At 39.9% G+C, this 20,490-nt stretch overlaps 1 protein-coding gene across 2 annotated transcripts in view; it reads right to left on the reverse strand.

Moving 5' to 3' along the window:
• Positions 1-4,617: 4,617 nt before the first annotated feature.
• The window catches only part of CNKSR3 (CNKSR family member 3), a 56,776-nt gene continuing 40,903 nt past the window's right edge, over positions 4,618-20,490 (reverse strand). The window contains exons 7-13 of one of the 2 annotated variants that reach the window (XM_084202806.1): positions 18,987-19,046; positions 16,187-16,252; positions 15,334-15,480; positions 12,687-12,811; positions 10,075-10,283; positions 9,519-9,608; positions 4,618-8,050 (exon numbers count right to left, since the gene is read on the reverse strand). In XM_084202806.1, coding sequence (XP_084058932.1) covers positions 7,752-8,050; positions 9,519-9,608; positions 10,075-10,283; positions 12,687-12,811; positions 15,334-15,480; positions 16,187-16,252; positions 18,987-19,046 — 996 coding nt within the window. In that variant the 3' untranslated portion in view covers positions 4,618-7,751. Of the gene's footprint in view, positions 8,051-9,518; positions 9,609-10,074; positions 10,284-12,686; positions 12,812-15,333; positions 15,481-16,183; positions 16,253-18,986; positions 19,047-20,490 lie in introns of both variants that reach the window. The other variant, XM_084202805.1, reaches the window with a different exon arrangement.

A 20,490-nucleotide genomic window follows, 5' to 3' on the forward strand; every position in this document is an offset into this window, starting at 1 on the left:
GTTTTAGAGTGGGAGGGCTGGGAAGGAACAGAAAACCCAGGTGTAGCACGCAATCGGCTCTCCCAAAATACAACAGCACAATAATACAGCAGCAGCTTGATCATAAGCATCCCACAGTTACCTTTTATTGTCAAGAAACTTGTAGGAGAATAATATTAAAAATTTCCAGACAGTAGGCTGAGATATGAAACCCCACAAAAATGTAAAACACATACACATTTTCTTTGTGTATTTTTTGTTTAGCGCTGCTCAAATAAAGAATTAGTGCCTGGTCTTACTTCTCTAGTTTCTTTGGCCTTTATTAATTTGTTCAAATGTCCATTTGAATCTTCCTCAACCACAAGATCCTATTTTCATTTCAATCATAAATCAGAAACAGCTCTAATCAACAATTCAGATTTGACACAAACAGTAGAAAGAACCAAGTGCTGAGGACAAAACCTCTTGCCTGACAAACCCTGTTTACTTAGTGGGAGAATTTCTTATTTATGCTCAAGTACAAAAGCAGCACAAGCATGGTGAATACAACACTGCCTTCTGCAGGCACCCAGGTGTGACAATGCCAAAACTGGCTGAGGTGCTCAGCAAGGGCACCCTGAGCAAAGGGAGGAGGTAGAAACATACTGAATAGACTAGTCATTACTGGAAATCACTGAAGACCTAAAGAAAATAACAGAAACGTTGCTTGGCCTGTGCTTTCAACAATGGAAATGAACTTTTGGGGTCATGTAGTGTGCCACCTTCCACTAGGACAGCACCTGGAATTTTGTTTTGAGGGTGCAAACTAGGCAAGAGTACTGGAAAGCAACCAGAAAACAATGTTTTTGGCAGCATCTCTTCTCCCACTAATGGCTTTTGTATGTTTTTTGATTTTATAACTGACTTTCACTTCATTTTAAAATGTAGGCATGTTACACACATCAAACCCAAAAAGCTTGTATCAAACTAGTCAGGGTGATGCAATTCTCACAGCTCCTGCCCTGAGACAACACTGCCAGAGCCAGCCTCACTAGCCAAGATGTCTCTCTTCACAGCCAGCTACATGAACGGCAAATACTGTGTGAGACCAGACGGTGTCCAAAATCTTGGACTGAAGCTGGCTGAATTTTGAGAACACACCAAATGCTTCATTGCTAACTAGATGAAAAATCCACACTTGCAAGAGTGACCTGTGGGAGAAGTCATGTGCTTTGCTAACCGTGTTGTGATTCAGGTTTTTTGAACTTCAGACTTCTGGTGATGTTTGTTTTCACTCCTTGACGTTTCTTGATAGGGATAAAGATAGCAGGAGTACTTCTCATCACAGCTTCCCATCACACCTCCCCCTCGCTTTGGTCAACCACTGGGAAAATGAGTCATGATGCTGAAACCTGAGCCTCTTCCACATCCTTCTAAAAGCCTTATTTCCCACACAGACCACATCCATTCCAAGCACAGCAGCCAGCCACAGTCAGTACAGGCCAAATGCATTTCTAGTGGCCAGATTCACCCAGGTGTGAGCACCCCGGGGTATCTGCCTGCCTCTCCCAGCCAGCCCCAGCTCACTTGTCCCCTTGGCTTTAGTAAAGGCCCCTCTGTGCAGCCCTAGGTGAAAGGTGCCTGTGCCATGCAGGGAGCTCATATGCTGCCAAACCTTTTTGGCTCTGAGATAATGGCTCCCTCATATTACTTCTGTGCTAACACTGTGAGACACATCATGTCACTCCTCAGTGTTCCCACACTTCCACAGGAAAACCAACTTTGCAAATCATGTACCTTGTCTCATCAGCCTTTTATTTGGAGGCCTGTCACTCATATCCTGAGCATGAGGGAGGGAAGAGGGGGGCTGCTGCTTTAGCTGATGGGTTTCCCCTCGCCTTCTTGCTCCTCCACCCCACACAGGCACCGCACAGACAGCAGGAGAGGGCAGGCAGGGAAGGCAGGAGGTCCACACCTATCTCTCCAATGCAGCCTATGAATCCAGCGTTACAAAACTCAGAAAGAAGAGAAAAAAACAGACCTTTCTTCCTATCCAGTGATAAGAAGCTGATGTGTCTGGACCTAAAGGACTAAGGACTGCTTGGGGTGGTCTAAGTAACTTCAAAGTGGAGTCTAAGCCAACAGTTTACTAAGCAGAGAGGAATCAAGAACTTGGAAATGTTGCCTTGTGGGCAGCATTATTTTTGCTGGAAGGCTCTGATCAAAACAAACTGATTATGCTATAAATATTAAAGACTTTATAGCTGTTTGTTTGTGAAATAAATTCTTGGAAAGTCCCTTAGCCTTAATGTAGGGAGGAAAAAGTCTGAGAAGAAAGACATAGGAAAAGGGAATTAATTAATTTAGGACATAATTTATTTTGCTCTCATCCTGCTCACTTACAGGAACTTATACCAACTTCCCCCCAGAAACCAGTGGTCAAGAAATATGCCAGACAATATTAAGACTTCTGCATGTTCAATGGAACATTCAGTGAAGTGGAAGAGTCTCAGCTAAAACTGTGTTACACCTAAGAAAGCCTTTGGTCACATTCCATGGAGAGACATTTAAACACCACAGTTGCACTACAAGAATCTACAATACCTGAACTACAGCCCTCACTTTCTACTATCATGTAATAAAATCAAACAAATCAATCAAGATGCAGCCACTAAAGTTTGGCTGATCTTTTACCTCGATGAAAATCCTTAGTTTCATCATTATTCATGAAATTGTTATTCACAAGGCAGAAAATGTGGGTTTTTTGCCTTGTGTTTTGCTAATGGAGTTTTGTTTGGTTGGGGCTCTTTTACAGTTTACTGATTAAAATTTTATGGCTCATTTGTGACTACTTGGCATTATGAACATTTTCACTGGAAATATGGGAGGATTTCATTAAAAACACTGGTACTGAAAACAGCTAATGGGGGATTAAAGAGGAAAACACATTAATAAGTAGCACTGAGAAACATGCAGTTATTTGGGAAAAAAAACCAAAACATTAAATACACGGTCAAAACAATGAATATCAGTTTAGACTGTGGCATATTGTATGCCTTTCAGTAAATATTGCCCAAACAAAAAAGCCTCTAAGTAATGGTCAAAAGGGTCTGAGGCTCCTCACCTGCAAAGGCATTCCCAGAGCACATCTAAACATGTGGTGGCTGAGCACCATCAGTCAGCACAGCCCAGGGATCCATCAGAATCTTGCCAGGTTTGCTCCACAGGTACATTTCAACAGTTCCTGCTCTGGCTCACTTGCACTGAAAAAGGGCTACACTTACCAAGGAGGGTGTGGAGTGTCAGAAACAACCGACAAAAAAAGCCCAAGCCCAACGACCCCTCTCAGCTGAAGATGGCACAGTGAACTGGACCTCTTGTCCTCTGCTTCCTTGGCTGCTGTCTGGCACAGAGAACATTCACCCTCACCAGAGAACAAACAGCAACCACAATCATAAACTGACCCCAAGGATTTCCCCTATAACTCAGCACTCTCTGGCACTTATTTTATGCTTAATTACTCCATCTCCATACTCTGTTAATCAATCACATGATTGTCTAAGACATCTTTACCCTCTCCCAAAAAAATGTACTGGATAACTCCATAACCGCTTAAGGGAGAAAGTCAGTGGCTTACATCATCCTGAATAACTGAGGTGACCACACAGGGAGGTTTAAAAAGAAATGTTTACATCTATTCTATGTCATCCTAAAACAAACACATTTCTTCCACTGGCAGGAACTGGAGGACACCCAAAGGTCCGGGGTTTTTTCCTCCACTGAGTTTGTAACCCTTATTTTTTCTTCTACTGGCAAAGTATGTGCAACAGACAACTCCTGCCTGTTTCATATCTAGTATGTATAAAAAAAAATCCCAACTCTAAGTGATGTTGGAGCAGTAATATTGCTTTTAAATTTGACTTTCTACTTTTGGACAAAGTTCAGAATAACCCAAACTAAGCTTTTGGACGACTGCACAAGGCCCCGTGGGAATGACACAATCTTACCAGCAGTTGCTATCATAAAGGAAGACAAAAGTGATGGTTAGGGACTTGCATTGTGCAGGCAAGGGGATAAAGAGAGGTTACTATTTTAAACTGATGCAGCAGAAGCACAGGCAGCAGAATTTGGTGAAATTACACACTGACAGCACCTCTTTACTGCTTTTGACAATTTATCTTACAGCTCAAGTGTGGTGTGTGGAACTATATATAACTGCTTTGAAAGACTGCCCTTGTTTCATATTCCAGCATCATACAAATGTAGTGGTAGAAACAAATGTGCATGCTGCAGTTGTGTGGGGTGCTTTCTTTGCAGAGTTACTGCCACTCAGCTGAAGCAGCATTTCACACAACACAGACCCATACATTTAGCTTAGCCTGATCCCTCTTTTTTCACTCTCCAAACTGAGGCTTTTTGGAGTGCTTTTTCTATATTTTAAGTGAATCACAGAATATGCTGACTTAAGTCAGTGGCTTCCTCAAGAGGTCTTGTCCATTATAAAAAACTTACAGCCTGCAAAGAGACAAAAGCATTCCTATGTGACAGCCACAAAGAGCACGTGCTCCATAACCACAGCATGTGCAAAGTAAAGCTCAGGCTACAGCAAAGAAAGAAGCCACAGTTGTACAGCAGGACAAAGGTTACTCCAAAGGACACAACAATTTCCAATTCCCACGAGCATTTCTATCTCACACTTTGAGATGGTGCATTAGGATGTACGAGGGAAATTGGGGGATGAATATTTTAGTGCAGGAAACTCAAGCAGAAGCCAACATTCACACTCCTCTGAGCTACCAATCCTGCTGGCAATCCATTTCTGAGAATGCATGAGCACAAAAGCCTTTCTGCTCAGATCATGTGTAAGATATTCCAAAAATTGAATGATGAATGCAGGAAAGCTCCTAGGTAAGTAAAACCTGCAAAAAAAGGGTTTGAGTTGAATTAATCAAGATCTAAGTTAAAGCCTGATGAGGGGTTTAACTTGATCTATTCAGGAGGTGATTGCAGATATAGAGCAGTTTGGGAAGACTGCCTGGTGGCAGTGTAATAAAACAGGATGCAAGATTTGGACTAAAGAAACATTTATGCAAGAAGAAAATTCTTTATCCTCTCTAACTCTAAAGCTAGTCATTACCATCTGTTTCTGTTTGGTTAAGTTTTGGATTTTTACTCTCTCTCCTTTCTGTTCAACGAGCACCAAGACTATGGAGCATGATGCTTGTAAAACAAGCCCTGCTGATGAGGAAGGAAAAGTTATGGGCTCATTGATTAGCACAAAATTAGTATAATGCTCTCAGTACTGTGTTCACCTCTGTTGGTCAATCAGAATTCAAACACTGATTAATTTAATTGTCCATAATACTAGAGGAAACGCATGGCTTGGAGAATTGCCCTGCACTCTGTCTCTACAAGCCGTTAGTGTTCATTTTTATGTCCTATTTCCTCTCACACATTACCATCCAAAATAGGACCTTTTTTTTTTTTTGCAATGGTTATGTAAGAGAAAACAAAGGTATTGGCTTTCACGTATTCTACAGATTTCAACAGAAGCCTGCTCAATATTCCAAAAGTGCACGATCCCCACTATACATATATGCAACAGTACTAAATATTATTTTCTTTTTTTGTGGGGTTTATGATCTTCTTCAATTAACTGTATTGTTTTGCCACCATGACAGAGTATTTAGAGTATTGTGGAGTACTGTACCATGGCAGGATATCTAGAAATGTATATGGTACTCATTAGGAAAGTCAACCTAGATACACTTTTTGATTGGATCGATACACATATCTTCGACATCAAGAGATGAGCCAAGTTTTTTCATAATAGTAGAATATTTTGCAGTTTAAGCCAGAAGGATATCACCTGTGATTTATTCCTTTTTTTTTTTTACCCCATAACTGTAGAGCATCCTCTATATTCACTATCGCAATAAGAGGTTTAAGCATGATGGCCCCCATTCCTTTTTTAAGTACAGAAAACGCAACACTGAAGATGAGCAGAACTTCCATTTTAAAAGTCTTGTTTGGACAACACCTTTAGAACAGTTCAGCCTTTTTGAGGCTGGACTATACACCACAGAGCCTACAACGTGGCAGTTTCAGCCCTTTTCTTGGAGGCAGGACCAAACTGTTGCAGGGTTCAGCTGCACAGCAGCAGTTCATGTCTAGTACAGACTGCCGTCTCGGGGAGTGGAGGAGAGCGGCAGAAGACAGACATGTCTGCTTTGATCAGAAAGGTCCCAACCAGCCTTTCCAGGCATTAGTGAGTCAAAATCAAACACAATTAACTGAGAAGTGAATGAAACACCCTGTCTCTTTCTGTGGGGCTGTAGCACAATTTCATCAGCTCGTTGCAGCAGAATGGTGACATCTTCACAGACAGAATTACAGTGTGTTTTTAACATCCTGTTATCACATGTGATTCCCGCCCCAGTCCTGAGTGCAAACTAGCATTTAACTCCCCTCCTTCCCCACCAATCATTAAATACAAATCCTTCTTTTCAGCATGACCAAAGGAGTAGAGGCTGTCGGCAATGTATCATCTACAAAAATAGTTAGTCTTATAATTAGAAGGTAATACAAAATCTTATTTTCTTTTCATTTGACTAAGCTGTGCCCAATACTTCAATACAGGAAGGTACAAACTCTATCTGTTGAAATGTAAAAATATATACAACTATATTTAACATTTAAATAACTTTAAACACAACTGTTGGCATACTAACAATCTTATATACATTCCTTCTTAAACAATACCTCTTTAATATCCTCCTCTTTTGTTAAACAAGTTTTATTTTCCTCACAAAATACCCAAGACTACTTTAAAATTCTGGAGGGGTAAAAATTAGAGCTATATAGAAAATAGCAAGATGTCTTACAATTGTAGTGTATGATAGCACATATTTTTCATAAAAACAACACATCATTCAAAAACTGAACCACTGTAAAAGTTCTCGCAAGTCCAACAGGACTGTCTTTAAAGGTTACTTTGGTTAACAGCAAGTCATTCTTAAACAATTAAGGAAAAAAATATATATTCTTTCACCACCTCTACAGATGCATTTCCTTGGCTTGTTGTAGCAATCCATACACCTTTACAGATGAGCACTGCAGTTGTTCAGTGCTCCTTATTTGTACTGTGATTTCAAATAAAATAGATTATATATATAAGGTTGGATTGATTTATAATTAATTAGTCCAACTTCTTAAAATCTCTGAATAAGAGAACTCTCTTCCTAAGACTTCATAGGAACTCTGGATATCAGAGAAAGAACGGTAACACCACTACTTCTTCCTCACAAGGTTGATCTCATGCAGTACTTGAAACAGCATCACCAAGTTGCATGAAGCTGCTGTTTCCCTGCTTATTTTCCCAGTCAGGAGAGAGACAACTTCTGTGAGCTCTTCATATTCTGACACCCTGCCAGCTGCACCAGCCTCTGAGCATTCAGACAACTAAAGTGCCACTGGACTTCACAGTAATGCAATGCTTTCCTCTGAGTCATTACGCATTTTCCAGGTCACTTGTGGCCTCTACCTCACTGAAATTTTACTCATTTCCATGGGAATAAACGCCTTCAGTTTTTGGCCAGGAAGAGGAACTTGATCTTTCTTCCCTCCTTGCACTATGAAACCCTCTGATCCATCAAAAATGACAAACAAAAAGGCTAAAGTGTGAGATTCTCCAGGAAAAGAATACTGCATTAGTCACTGTGTGTCAGTCAAGCTGCAGAGTAGAGAAGTCTGGCCGAGGAGCAAAGGCACTTGGTAACAGCGCTGCGGACAAGTCAGTGAGTCAACAGTTTCAGTCTCGTGAACCAATTGACCAACAGCGAGGGCTCTGCCGAGGAGGATTTCGTGGATGATGTGACCGATGATTTTTTAGCACCTTCCTCTTGAAAAGGAATTGTTGCACTGTTGTGGAGGTCTGTGTTCATAAAACACCTGCTGCCTCGAGTATAATCCGTTCCCCTCACCAACTGCTTGTCAGACACCGGCCTGGAGAGCGGGTGCTGCGTGCAGGGGCTTTCCTCAATGATTGGGGGTATCCTTTCATTGCTGAAGTACCTGCAGAGGACATCTTCACCTGTACAAACAGGAGGGGGAAAACCAATTATTGCTGACTTCAAAACCCTCCAATTAACATTTTCTATTTTCATAAAAGTATTCTGGTTACACTTCAAATACCTAGATCTGGGGTTTTGTTAATAAAACACCTGGACATAAGCAGCAACCAATAGATTCACAGCTTTTTGCCTCTTTAATGTTTTTTAAGTGACACAATAATGAAATAAATCCATACACAGCGCAGATTGTATTTGACTGTTATATTCCAGATTCACACACACCAAAAATGATGATACAGACTACTTCCATGCAAATCATTATCATAAGTGATACTTAACAAATCTTCTTCTAATGTGTCATTCAAAATGCTGAAAAGACCAGAGCTGAATCCATAAACTTCTCAGTATAATTCATGAGTAACTTAAAAGCTACTAATATTACTCTGGACAAGAGAAATTAATTTTGCAAGTGAAGATGTAAGAACTTCCCTCCCTGATTTTGACCAGTGATTTGTGATGCTTTCTTTGTTTTAACTCTTCCCAGACACCTGACCAAGGCAGCTGCTGCTAAAGAAATCCTGCTGGATTAGACAGGCCTTTGGTTCTGATCCAACACAGCTTAAATCCAAGCCTGGAGCACTTAGATACATTTCAAGCATTTAAAAAGGCAACACAAAACCAAAAGTAAAACCAAACAAAAAACCATACACACAAAAACCAGCCCTGCCACCTGGTGATCACTCTGTTAGTATCCCTTCAGGCTGATGCTTCTCGTTACCAACTTCTACTTTATAACAGAATAATAGAATCCAGCTTCGATTTTACCTAGAATTAGACATTAGCTTTCATAACTGATTCCAAGAATAAAACTAGTCATCCTTATTTCCCACTCCAACAGGACTCAAATAGTCTTTCAGATGCAGAAGAAGGTGGGAAGAGGACAGTGTGGGAAGAAAAAAAGCCATCCAACTGAACATAAAATGTTATGAGCTTCTGTCTCTCTCCCATTCAATGATGCTTGCAGAATATGCCCCTTTCTAACAGCAGTAGCAGTGAAAAGCAGCTCCTAAAAGGCCCTACATTTTACATTTTGTGAACAAGCTTGCTTCAACAACAGCCTCCACAGTGAGCTAAACAAAAAGAAAGACTTTGCAAAAAAAGCAGTTTCATCATCAATATTAAACACAGTAGGAAAGGGAAAGGCTGTGTGCAAGAGCAAAATGCTACAAAGTCACAAGATCTGCCCTAGTCATTCTAGCTAACTTTTAATGCTCACTACCACTCTGAGGCAGAAGATTTGAGTCCTGCCACTGAATAGCCTCAGAAATTTCACAGTTATCATCTACGAAACCCAACAATGGTCACCTTGCGTCAGTTCAGCAATGTGCAAACCACAATCCTCCATTCCTAATTTAAACACTTTCATGTAGTTCACCCCAAGGAAATTTTGGAGAGGAAGAGATTGAGGGATAAAACCTGAAACCTTGCCTTTTCTCCCTGATCCTCGTGGCCTCGAGAAGGGTTCTGCAGCTCCTATCCAGCTTCCATCAGCAGGCATTGACAAAGGACGAGGTTTTCCTAGAGACAACACAGAAGGTTATGAGGAGTTACATAAAGTTGAGGAAACCAACTTTTAAATTTTTGCTTTTCCCAGTTAAACAAAGGCAAGAGAAGCAATAAGGAGTTCAAATTGCAGAAAAAATGAATATCTGAAGATAATTCCACTGGTGACATATAAGAAATCAGTGTGCTGAGATTAAACAGCTGCCCTCCTGCTCATTTAGAGCAGGAGTGGACATAATGTTATAATCAAATCACATGTGGAAATGGTGCTCTGTAGCAGCAGACCCCAGCTGAATGACATTCATTAGCGAAATAACAGCTTTCAAGAGACATTTATTTCAGATACAGAATTTCAGATTCACAATTTGTACAAATGGCCTTAATATCAATCAAGTCCAACAAGCAGTTTTCTAAGACGAATCATTTCAGACTGATCAAAGCCCTTATCACAACAGTGATAACAAGAGAGGAATGAACTCACCGTAGGACTGTGTTTTTTCTCTCATCTTGGCTGGCAGGACATTTACTTCCATGGGATACCCAGGCAGCTGATCTGAATCAGCAATAGTGAACCTCCGCCTCCGGCTCTCCTGATCCAGAAAAGAATTGGGAGACTCGGCGCCCTTGGACCCAGGCAGTGGCTGACTGCGCTTGCTGCCTCCTCCATACACAAAGCTCCCCTTTTCATCTCTGAAAGGACATGTCACTGCAGTTAGTGGCTTGAAAGAGTTTAAAGCTACAGACATGAGTAGGTCTGAAAGATGCTGCTAGCAGCAAGTCATGCTCATGACAACTGGCATTGTGCTGCAAACAAGCTGGAAGAAACCTCCGAGAAAGTCAGGTGATGGAAGACTTCATTATATTTAACAAGGAGAAAAGAAAGCTACCCTCCCAGGCTAATTCACTGTTAATGAGCCAGTAATTTAACACACTGAGAAAATTTAGAGGCTCCATTCCTCCAAAATCCAAAAGATTTTGATAAATGAGACCTTTCTGTCCTGAGGGCATCAAAGCCCCTGATTTGCTGCCTGCTCAAATACATAGCTGTGACTCGGGAGTGCTACATAAATTTATCCATCTCTGTATGTGTAATGGTAACAGCTATTACCTCCATCTGAGGGTATCTGCCTTTCAGTCATTATAGGAGTTCAATACATGTCACTGAATATTTACCACCTTCTCTCTCCCTCCTTGAGAGTTTCAGCAACAGATTCATAGTGTGTCTATATATACATATATATGATTTTGATTAAATTCTGCAAGTACTTTTGGAAGAGAAGCTACTCTTCAAGTTAAGATTTGCCTGGAGGTTTTTTGCCCTTCCTACATGTTACAATCTTATTGCTTGAAGCAACCACTAGCCAAGTCAGGCATAGAAACACATAGCTGAATGCCTAAGCACACATACACCCCAGTGTTCATAGAAGTCCCTGGACAGCACATCCCACTTGCCCAGCTCTCCAGCAAGAACAATACTACAGCTCAGTGAATAGGAGGAGCTATTTATGGAGATGCAGAGACCAAAAACTGCACTCAAGTTGCATCCAAAATGTATGTATGTGAAGAGCTCTCCTACACCACCACCATGTGGAGACTGTGCCACGGGGAGGGAAACCAAACACTGCTCTCTGACTCCCAGTGTGGAGCAGAGGAGATGCATGTCAGGAAAGGAAGAGAGTAGGATGTTGAGGGGGAAAAAAGGCAACTATCACACAAACGCACCACAATTCCAAGAGAAAAGCAAAACATACAGAGGTCAAAATAAATGACCAAAGAGAAGGCAAAAGAATCATCCTTTCTCCTCTTCCTCCCTGCCATAGCTTCTCACATATGCTTTCTTTAAAAGTCAAAGTCAAGATGTCTTTCCCTTTCCACCCATCACCCCAGACAAGTTTTACATCTTGTATTGTGATTTCTGTCCTTTTCAACAGGGATTCAGATCTAAAGGCATTTGAAGCTCGATATGATTTTGTATCTCTTTAGGAGAGATAAAGAAATTGAGCACATGGACATAATTCACCAATGTGCTTGAGATATTAATGATTTGAAGAAACAACTAAGGCATTCATCTTCTAAATCTTTATGGTTGTTATTGTGCCAAAAGATTTAAAGATTTGAAGGTTTTTTAATAAGAACTGAGCATGTGTAACCATAAAAGCAAGGCAAGAGCAGGTCAAGGTGGGTCCAGCTTCAGTAAAGAGACCCTACCTAAGCAAGCCCCCCCTCCCCCCCAGTCCTGCCCCAAAAACTGCAGTAATACCACCTCTGTCTGTACCAGCCTTTACATGGCAGGAGGCAAGTCCCCTCCCACAAGGCCTGCAGCAAAAGGTCACAGTTTCTGTGCTGGGCTACCTACACGTAACCTAAAATGTCAGGGAAGGCCAGGAAGCATGCCTGCCTTACACATCTTGTCTGGAAACACCTTTTTCCTCACATTCCCAGATCAGCTGGCAGGGTTCTGGCATAAGTCAACATGGACTTGAGAAGAAACAACAGTCAGCCTTACCATGCACACCACTCCCTCACCTGCTGTGCATACAGGTCTGCATTTTCATAGCTTACACCACACAAAAAAATTAGAGTTGATGTATTGCCTCTCCCTACCCTTCAGTGGGAACATATTTGTTTTAAACAACTTGCAAGTTGAAAAATTTAACGTGATAGGCGTCATTTAACGTGACATTCTTTTCTATCCTAACTCCCACAACAGTCACTCAACTTGCTAAAAAAGAAAAAATCCAACAGTGAAAAATGTTAGGGACAAAAATTATTTCTTGCTGTGTGCAGCTGGATTTAAACAGTGTCAGAAACTTAACTCCACAACAAAACCAGAGATGACATTGGTGTTGTGTTCTGGGAACAACTCTGCTCTCTGTGGCACACAATCTTCCAGTAACAAAATCTGTTACAATCCTGGGAGTATACACATTTAAGCATAAGTTCAAGCAATCCAACTCATTTAGGCAGCTAGAAGAAACTTTGAGACTTGCAGCTTCCTCAAGCTCATCTGCACAGAGCTCTAACAGCAGGCCAGCTCAGAAACAAGTGCAGTGAAGGAGGTTTCTGATGAGTGGAGCAGGTTTGTTTGCATACCGAGGAGAATACGGAACAGCTGGTGGAGGGGGTATGTACAGATCCAAAATGGCTGGCTTCTCCTTCTTCAGTGAGGCATCCACGGTGCTTTCTGGTGACTGAGTTGAAGCTGGTGAGGGACTGGTCTGAAATGTTAAACAGCTATCAAACATCTGAACATTCATTTATCATTCATCAAAAAAATCACATAATAATCAATTGCACCATTTTCATCCCCTAGTGAACCACTATCTCTGTGATATATGGACACTTCAAAAACTCTTAGAGTCCACATTTTCCTCCACCCCCAGTCTTGGCTAGCTTTACAGGCCCTCCCACAGAAGTCCTATCATGGGTAATGCATTGCTCAAGCATATTTTGCTCTTTCCAGTTCTATTTTCCATGTAAATTCCACAGACAAAAAAAGCAACTGAGACAAAGCCCCCTCTTCTATATTTAGAGGTGTTAAAAGAAAGCAACTTGTTTAATACAGATATGATTAGCAAGCCTTGTGAAGCTGGCATATGCCACCTTTACTCCATACACTCCAACGCCTGGGGCACAGACAGGAATATAGTAAAGTTCACAATGGATATAAGGGCCAGGGAAGCAAACTAAAAATAGATCTGCCATTGCTCATCTTTGCACCTCACTTCTATATATTCTCAGCATCTTTCTAGGTTCCTGTGTGCCTTTAGGAGAGAAAAGGTTTCAAAGATCTTTCTTCAATCACTCCCTTCCCTAAGGAAGCCCTGTTGGGCACAGCCTATAAGCCAGCCCACCTCAGCTCTTCACACTGGTAGCACATGTCAGGCACGATGCCACAAAAGAGGACACATGCATTGGTGAAAGGAAGGATGAACAAGCAGTCAAGTATACATCTTCTACCCGCTTGGAGAGAAATCTGCCCTCATGGAGACTTGTGACAGCCACCAGCATTTCACAGGTTTAAATTACCCCCATGGCTGTAGGGAGACCTGTATCACAACAGGAGGAGGAAGAAGGGGAACTCTCTCTGGTTTTATTAATTTCAGATAATTAGTTTAAATTCAGTTGGGTTGCTCACTCCTGCAAGCATTAAGGCCAAAGTTTTCTAATGCAACACACCATTCCTCAACATGGTTATTTAAGAATTACTAACATCACTTTTTCTGCCTGCTCAGTACCCAATCTGTGAATTCCCCAACAACAAAATCTTTTTTAAACAAGCAGTTTAAACAATTTTTTTTGAAAAAAAACCACTCCTCCTCCGCCTTCACTAGACTAAAAACAGGACAAATATATGGAATAGTCTTAAGCTATTTCAGCAAAAACATATTACTGTGATAAATAGAGAAAGCATTTATTTACTGCTCCGTGCTCCATTGAATTCCATATATATCAGCAGTTTTGCCTCAGATAAGTTCTCCCAGTGGCACACAGACTGATTCAAATATTCAGCACACCTAGTCCCTTTGTGTACCCAGAGGGCATTATCTGGTAGCAAGGAAAAAGAAGACAAAAAAAAAAAAGGAAAAAAAAAAGGGAAAAAAAAAGGAAAAAAAAAAAAAGGAAAAAAAAAAGGAAAAAAAGGAAAAAAAAGGAAAAAAAAAGGAAAAAAAAGGGAAAAAGGAAAAAAGGAAAAAAGGAAAAAAGGAAAAAAGGAAAAAAGGAAAAAAGGAAAAAAGGAAAAAAGGAAAAAAGGAAAAAAAGAAAAAAAGAAAAAAGGAAAAAAGGAAAAAAGGAAAAAAGGAAAAAAGGAAAAAAGGAAAAAAGGAAAAAAGGAAAAAAAAGGAAAAAAGGAAAAAAAAGAAAAAAAGGAAAAAAAGGAAAAAAAGGAAAAAAAGGAAAAAAAGGAAAAAAAGGAAAAAAAGGAAAAAAAGGAAAAAAAAGGAAAAAAAAGGAAAAAAAAGGAAAAAAAGGAAAAAAAAGGAAAAAAAAGGAAAAAAGGAAAAAAAGGAAAAAAAGAAAAAAAAGGAAAAAAAAGGAAAAAAAAGGAAAAAAAAGGAAAAAAAGGAAAAAAAGAAAAAAAGAAAAAAAGGAAAAAAAGGAAAAAAAGGAAAAAAAAGGAAAAAAAAAGGAAAAAAAAGGAAAAAAAAGGAAAAAAGGAAAAAAAGGAAAAAAAGAAAAAAAGGAAAAAAAAGGAAAAAAAAGGGAAAAAAAGTAAAAAAAGTAAAAAAAGAAAAAAAGGAAAAAAAGAAAAAAAGGAAAAAGAAAAAAAGGAAAAAAAAGCAAAAAAGCAAAAAAGCAAAAAGGAAAAAAAGGAAAAAAAGGAAAAAAAGGAAAAAAAGGAAAAAAAAGGAAAAAAAAGGAAAAAAAAGGAAAAAAAAGGAAAAAAAAGGAAAAAAAAGGAAAAAAAAAGGAAAAAAAAGGAAAAAAAAGGAAAAAAAAGGAAAAAAAGGAAAAAAAGGAAAAAAGGAAAAAAAGGAAAAAAAGGAAAAAAAAAAGGAAAAAAAAAAGGAAAAAAAAAAGGAAAAAAAGGGAAAAAAAGGAAAAAAAAAGAAAAAAAAAAAAAGAAAAAAAGAAACATTTTCCCTTTTATACCATAGGAGGACAGCTATTTCACCTAGCCTGCCTTGACATATACTCAAACATGAGTACTTTGGTGCATTTCTGGGATTTTTCTTTTTTCTAGCTGCAACCAAGGCATTCCCATCCTGAGATGAGAGTGGAGCTGGCAGGCTCTCACCTGCACCAAGGGTGGTTTCCAGCGCAGGTTCTTCAGAGGAGCAGGAGTGAAATGAAAAGAGCCGGTAGGACGTTTCTTAAGCAGCAGCCTAACTCCAGCAGGATTCTCTCGCAACTTTGCCACCAGATTTTTTAGTTGCCATCCAACCTGGAAGAGAATAAAGACATCTTTTATTCAGCATTTCTTTCCTGAAAGCAAACAAACAAGAAAAACCTAAATCGGCCAAGTTAGACAGCTTGTTTTGGCATGAACCTAGAAGAGAAAAGGGATCCAAAAAAGCCCTCTTAATAATTAAAAAAAAAAAAGGAAGGTTCTTTTTTTGCAAGGTTCTTCATTTTCTTTCCAAGTTCTCTACTTAAGCTGTAAACTAAATACTAATATATCAATCAGTACTCTTTATACTTCAGTTCCAGTCCTAGAAGGACACATGGATATGCTCTAATTTACTAACACAGGGATTCACAGCGAACTACTTTTGTCATGTTTCTCTCTCACACTGAAACGCATTGCCTAATGTGCTAAGCAAAAATGCAATCATTACATCCAGGTTCCCAGATGCAAATGAATAGACAATCATTTGCAAATTACTGGGGTGCATTTTAAAGCTCTTTATCTGCATTTCAGTGGATTGTAACGAGATACTTCAAACAGGTCTTAAATGCAACACAACTATTTTAATATTAAGCATAAAGCATTTTAACATGAAATACTGGATATTTATCAAAATATTGCAAATAATAAAATTTATCTTGAAAATAAAATGTTTAAAAGCCTCAAACATCAGAACTGCCTCCTGACCCCATCCATGCAGCCCCTGTGGTACAGAGCAAGCATAAGGGAAGTTACTCACCACAGTTTGCTGATTAACCTGGATCACTTCATCACCAGCGTGAATCTTCTGGGAGCGATCAGCAGGGGACTACAAAGAGGAAAAGAAGAGTCATGTGCTGCATCAGGTCATCCTCCCTCCTATAACAACCCCCACCAATCTAAGGCAAAGGTTGCATCAGCAATGATCTTCACTATACATAATTTTCAACTCTGCTGATGACTTGAGAAATATAAATTAATGAATTGAATAATTCATTTTTATGCTGGGGGAACTAAATGGGAAGAGAGAAGGCATAGCCTCCATCTGTTAAAGACCAAATTATAATTATGTCATGGGACAGTCTCCACTCCTTTTCCCTCCAGTTTGTACTATAGTTTTAGACAGTAATGGAAGAGGGCAAGGAAATCCTGAGGAGGATTTCTGCCCTAACACAACAATCATCTTAAAGAGCTTTTAAACAAATGTGTATTTATGTTAAAAAATACTTTAAGACTTTGAATGTACAGAACAAAGGATCAAAACCCCTCCAATCCACAAGATAGATCCTTTGCACTTACCCTTTTTGTTTTCCAATGTAAATAACAGCTTCTGACTTTAATATGAAACTGCCTGCCTGAATCACCAAAGTCAGCAGATAAAAATACTTGCACAGACAGGTATTTTTTCAAATACCTATCTAATAATAATACACTTTAAAATACAATTTTCTTGGAATGAAACCTAAGCTCTGGGGAACCATTAGCAAGAAACGGATAAGTATGTCAATATTTAGATTTATCAACAGCTGGTGCAATGCACCAGCCTTTGCTGCAGTTATTAAAAACACTCTCACTGCTGTAACACACCAACTCCTACCAGCCTTGACAACACCCAAAGCACACAGACATGCTACCTCGGTATATGCTGCACCCTGGTCACAGGAGAGCAACTCCTCCCATTCCCTCCACCCCATGAGTAACCACCAGGCAGCAGGCCAGCTCTTCCTAGTGACTCCAGAACTAAGCACTGGGATTAAGGACTCCCTTCTCCACCTCATCACACCTTTAGACCTCATGTAACTTTGTTATGAGAAAGAACTGTGAGAATAAACAGTGCAACAAATGAAGACAACATGGGGAATTTGTGGGAGGCTTCAGCTATCATGAGTAACCCCATTTCTTCATTGTCTTCTTGCTTCCTCTGAGAGGAAATGCCTCTGTGGAAAGCTGCATATATAGGAGTCAACCAAGATCATGAAAAAATGCTGGGCCAGAGTCAAGTTTGTGAAAAACAAAGCTCCTTTCAAGCTGCCCTTTGGGTGACCAACAGCTCATCTGAGGGAGGGTGGAGGACCCTTGCAAAGAGAACTCTCCTGCAGCAGGTGACAGGTCACAGCACTGGCATCACATCGTGAGAGCAGAGGAAAGAGCAGAGTTTAGCTGTAGGTGAACACGACATGGCAAGTCTCACGTAGGATGGCATAACTTAGGGATCCTCCTGGCTGACTCATACCAAAAATGGACTTCCAGTTCTTCCATTGCTCAGTACTGTCAGTTCAGGGATGCAATTCCACTGCATTCCTATACACCAGCCCCTGGGGATAGCTACTAAAATACAATTCCAAATCTAGCAAGAAAACTGAGCTAAGATCCAGCCTGGGCCACCTAAATGATACCACACGACCATAAAGCCATAGTTGCTCACAGATTTCTTAGTTGCTTGTCAAGTTCTGTTGCTCCAAAGGAAGGAGTTTCTCCCAAGGAAGGAGATTCCACAAAGGAAGAACCAGTGTTGATAACAAAAAGTAGACACTTAGGTCAACACTCAAAGCTACAGAAGGAATACAGACCCAAGACCTACATGCAGAAGCAGCTTGTCAGCAGTCAACATTACATTCTTTTGCATTTATCAGATGTTAAAATTGCTGCAGAAGTGGACATGGTCTCTGTGGCAGATCCTATAATACAGAGTTATGCCAGGACAATAGTATCAAACCTATAGAAGCTTACACTCTGCAAGCACAGATTTCCACACTCTCCTGCCTGGTCCCTGGACCTGGCAGGGGAACAATTAGAACCACTGGTTTTTTCCTATCCTATTCACATTAAAAAAAAAAAAAAAGCATTGCTGCAAAAGCCAAGTTTCTCTGCTCTTTTTTTCTTTCAGTCACTGCTCCTGGACAGTAGTAGCCTGTTTGAAAACACCACAGCATCACCTGCCAGCCTCAGCTGCTGGCTAGAGGTCACTCCTTCAAGGGCTGCCCAGAAGCCTTCAATAAACTCTCAGCTGCAAAGGACTCAGTGTACAAATAAAACAAGGAACCACCTGCAGTAAAAAACTAGCTGTCTGTCTTGCCAACTACTTCCTTCCAGCTGACCACTCTTAAAGTCTTACTTGCTCACAGTCGTTTTACTCTGCAAGGTAATTTTGTCATGGGACAGCTCATTGATTTAATTACTCACTACTGAATTTAGCACACTACTGCCTAAATGCTCCCATTAGGGGAGATTGCCTTTGCCAGTGGAGAGCAAGTACACCCAAGACTTTGTTAAGCAAGATACCATAAGAGCTCAGAACAGCAGATACATTAACTTATTAAAGCAATTACTTTAATGCCAAGCATTTGAACTAATTTGTGTACTTGCAGAAACTGGTTTAATCAGACCAACAGTGAAACATGCAGGCACAAAATATTTACAAACTGTGGACAAACAAACGATGGATCACGCAGTACTTAATGCAGTAATGCCATGCAAGTCATGTCTAAAACAACAAAAAGTAGTAAGTCAAACTAACTCAGTCAAAGCTGCTGTCTGAGATAATCTACACTTGCTTCACTTACATTTTCTGTAGTTCCAGTAATTACATGCAATCCATCATAAGTTGATTTGATGTACATTCCCTAAAGAAAAAATGAAAAACAAGTTTAAAGGCAAAACAAACCACATAACTTATCTGATTAAAACACTGTTGGCAACAGACTCAAAACATTGTTAAAACCAGTTAACAATTTGTATATTCTCCCTAAAAAAGTGTGTAGTCTAATATTACAACATGCTAAACTTCTTCACAGATCACTTTTAGTGTAATTTATTATAATATTTATAATGACTTAAAACACCTAGTGTATGGAATAAGACTTAGAAACACTCTCTGGTTGATAATACCAAACACTGATGATTTTTCTGCTTTGTCAGACTTTGGCCTTGAACAGAGTTTTATTTCCTTACTATCCAGCCTGCTTTAGAGAATTACAGGTTTTACTAGGTGGCCACCAGTTCTCTCCAAACAGAGCAGACCCACACTGGTGGGCTACAAGTATTGCTGACATGTTCTTTTACAGCTTCTCTTAGTAAGTCAATACACAGACAGCCTCATAACCACCATGCTTACAGGAGCACTAAAGTTCCAGCAGAGTATTTGTGGCTCTGTATGCTAATGCTAAGTGTGAACACAAGGACAAACTTGATGAAGTGGGTGTTGACTATAAGAGCACCAAATTGAAAATCATGAACAGGCTATTAACTAACAATTATGTAGATTTCCCACAAGAGGTGACCAGCATATTGATTTCATCATTTATGAACAAATACATAACTGCTTTTCCTTTCTACATCTGTTGTTAGAAACACTCACACTGAGAAGTACAGAACTGGATGTTAATCAGGAGCTGAAAGCAGCTTAGCTGCCTGAAGTTATCACACTTTAAAAATAGGTGGAAAATTAGATGATCTTTTCAACCCTTCCTCTCCAGCCAATTCTCTGCCTGCTTTCCTGTCAGTATCCAATTGGGCGCACCCACCTCCTTGTTTCTTATTTAGGCCAAGCTAGACTGACTCTGCTTTGATGTAGGCTGTGTATTAACAAAGAGATTCCCATAATTTCAAAAATGCATGACTGATTCAGTCAAATCCACTGGTCTAGGTAAAACTAGTAAGACTGTGCAGCTTTCTCTGAAAATGCTCATTTCTCCTGCCTTCAGGGCTAGGAGTGAATACAAATGCATATAACAATCTAAATTCCCTCCAACTCATTCTAACACATCTGTTCCCTAGACAGAAAATCCACCAGGATTCCAAATTAAGTTTCTCATAACCAGCACTCAGCTAAGCAGAATCCATTGAATGAATAAAAGTCAGGAATAAGACATGCCCACCAAACAGCTAAAAAAATTCTCATTTTCCTGCTAACAGCAAACCTCAAAAATTCTCCCATTCATGTCTGTCTTGCTATAAACACACATAAAAAAGCATCTTTCAAAACACAAACATAATTTCTCATTGCCTTCTCCCTCTCCCAGCCCCCCTAGGAAAAAAGTGGTTATGGTAACCAGAAAAAAAAGAACG

The sequence above is a fragment of the Fringilla coelebs genome, assembly GCF_963513975.1.
Source record: "Fringilla coelebs genome assembly, chromosome: 3".
Lineage (NCBI taxonomy): Eukaryota > Metazoa > Chordata > Aves > Passeriformes > Fringillidae > Fringilla > Fringilla coelebs.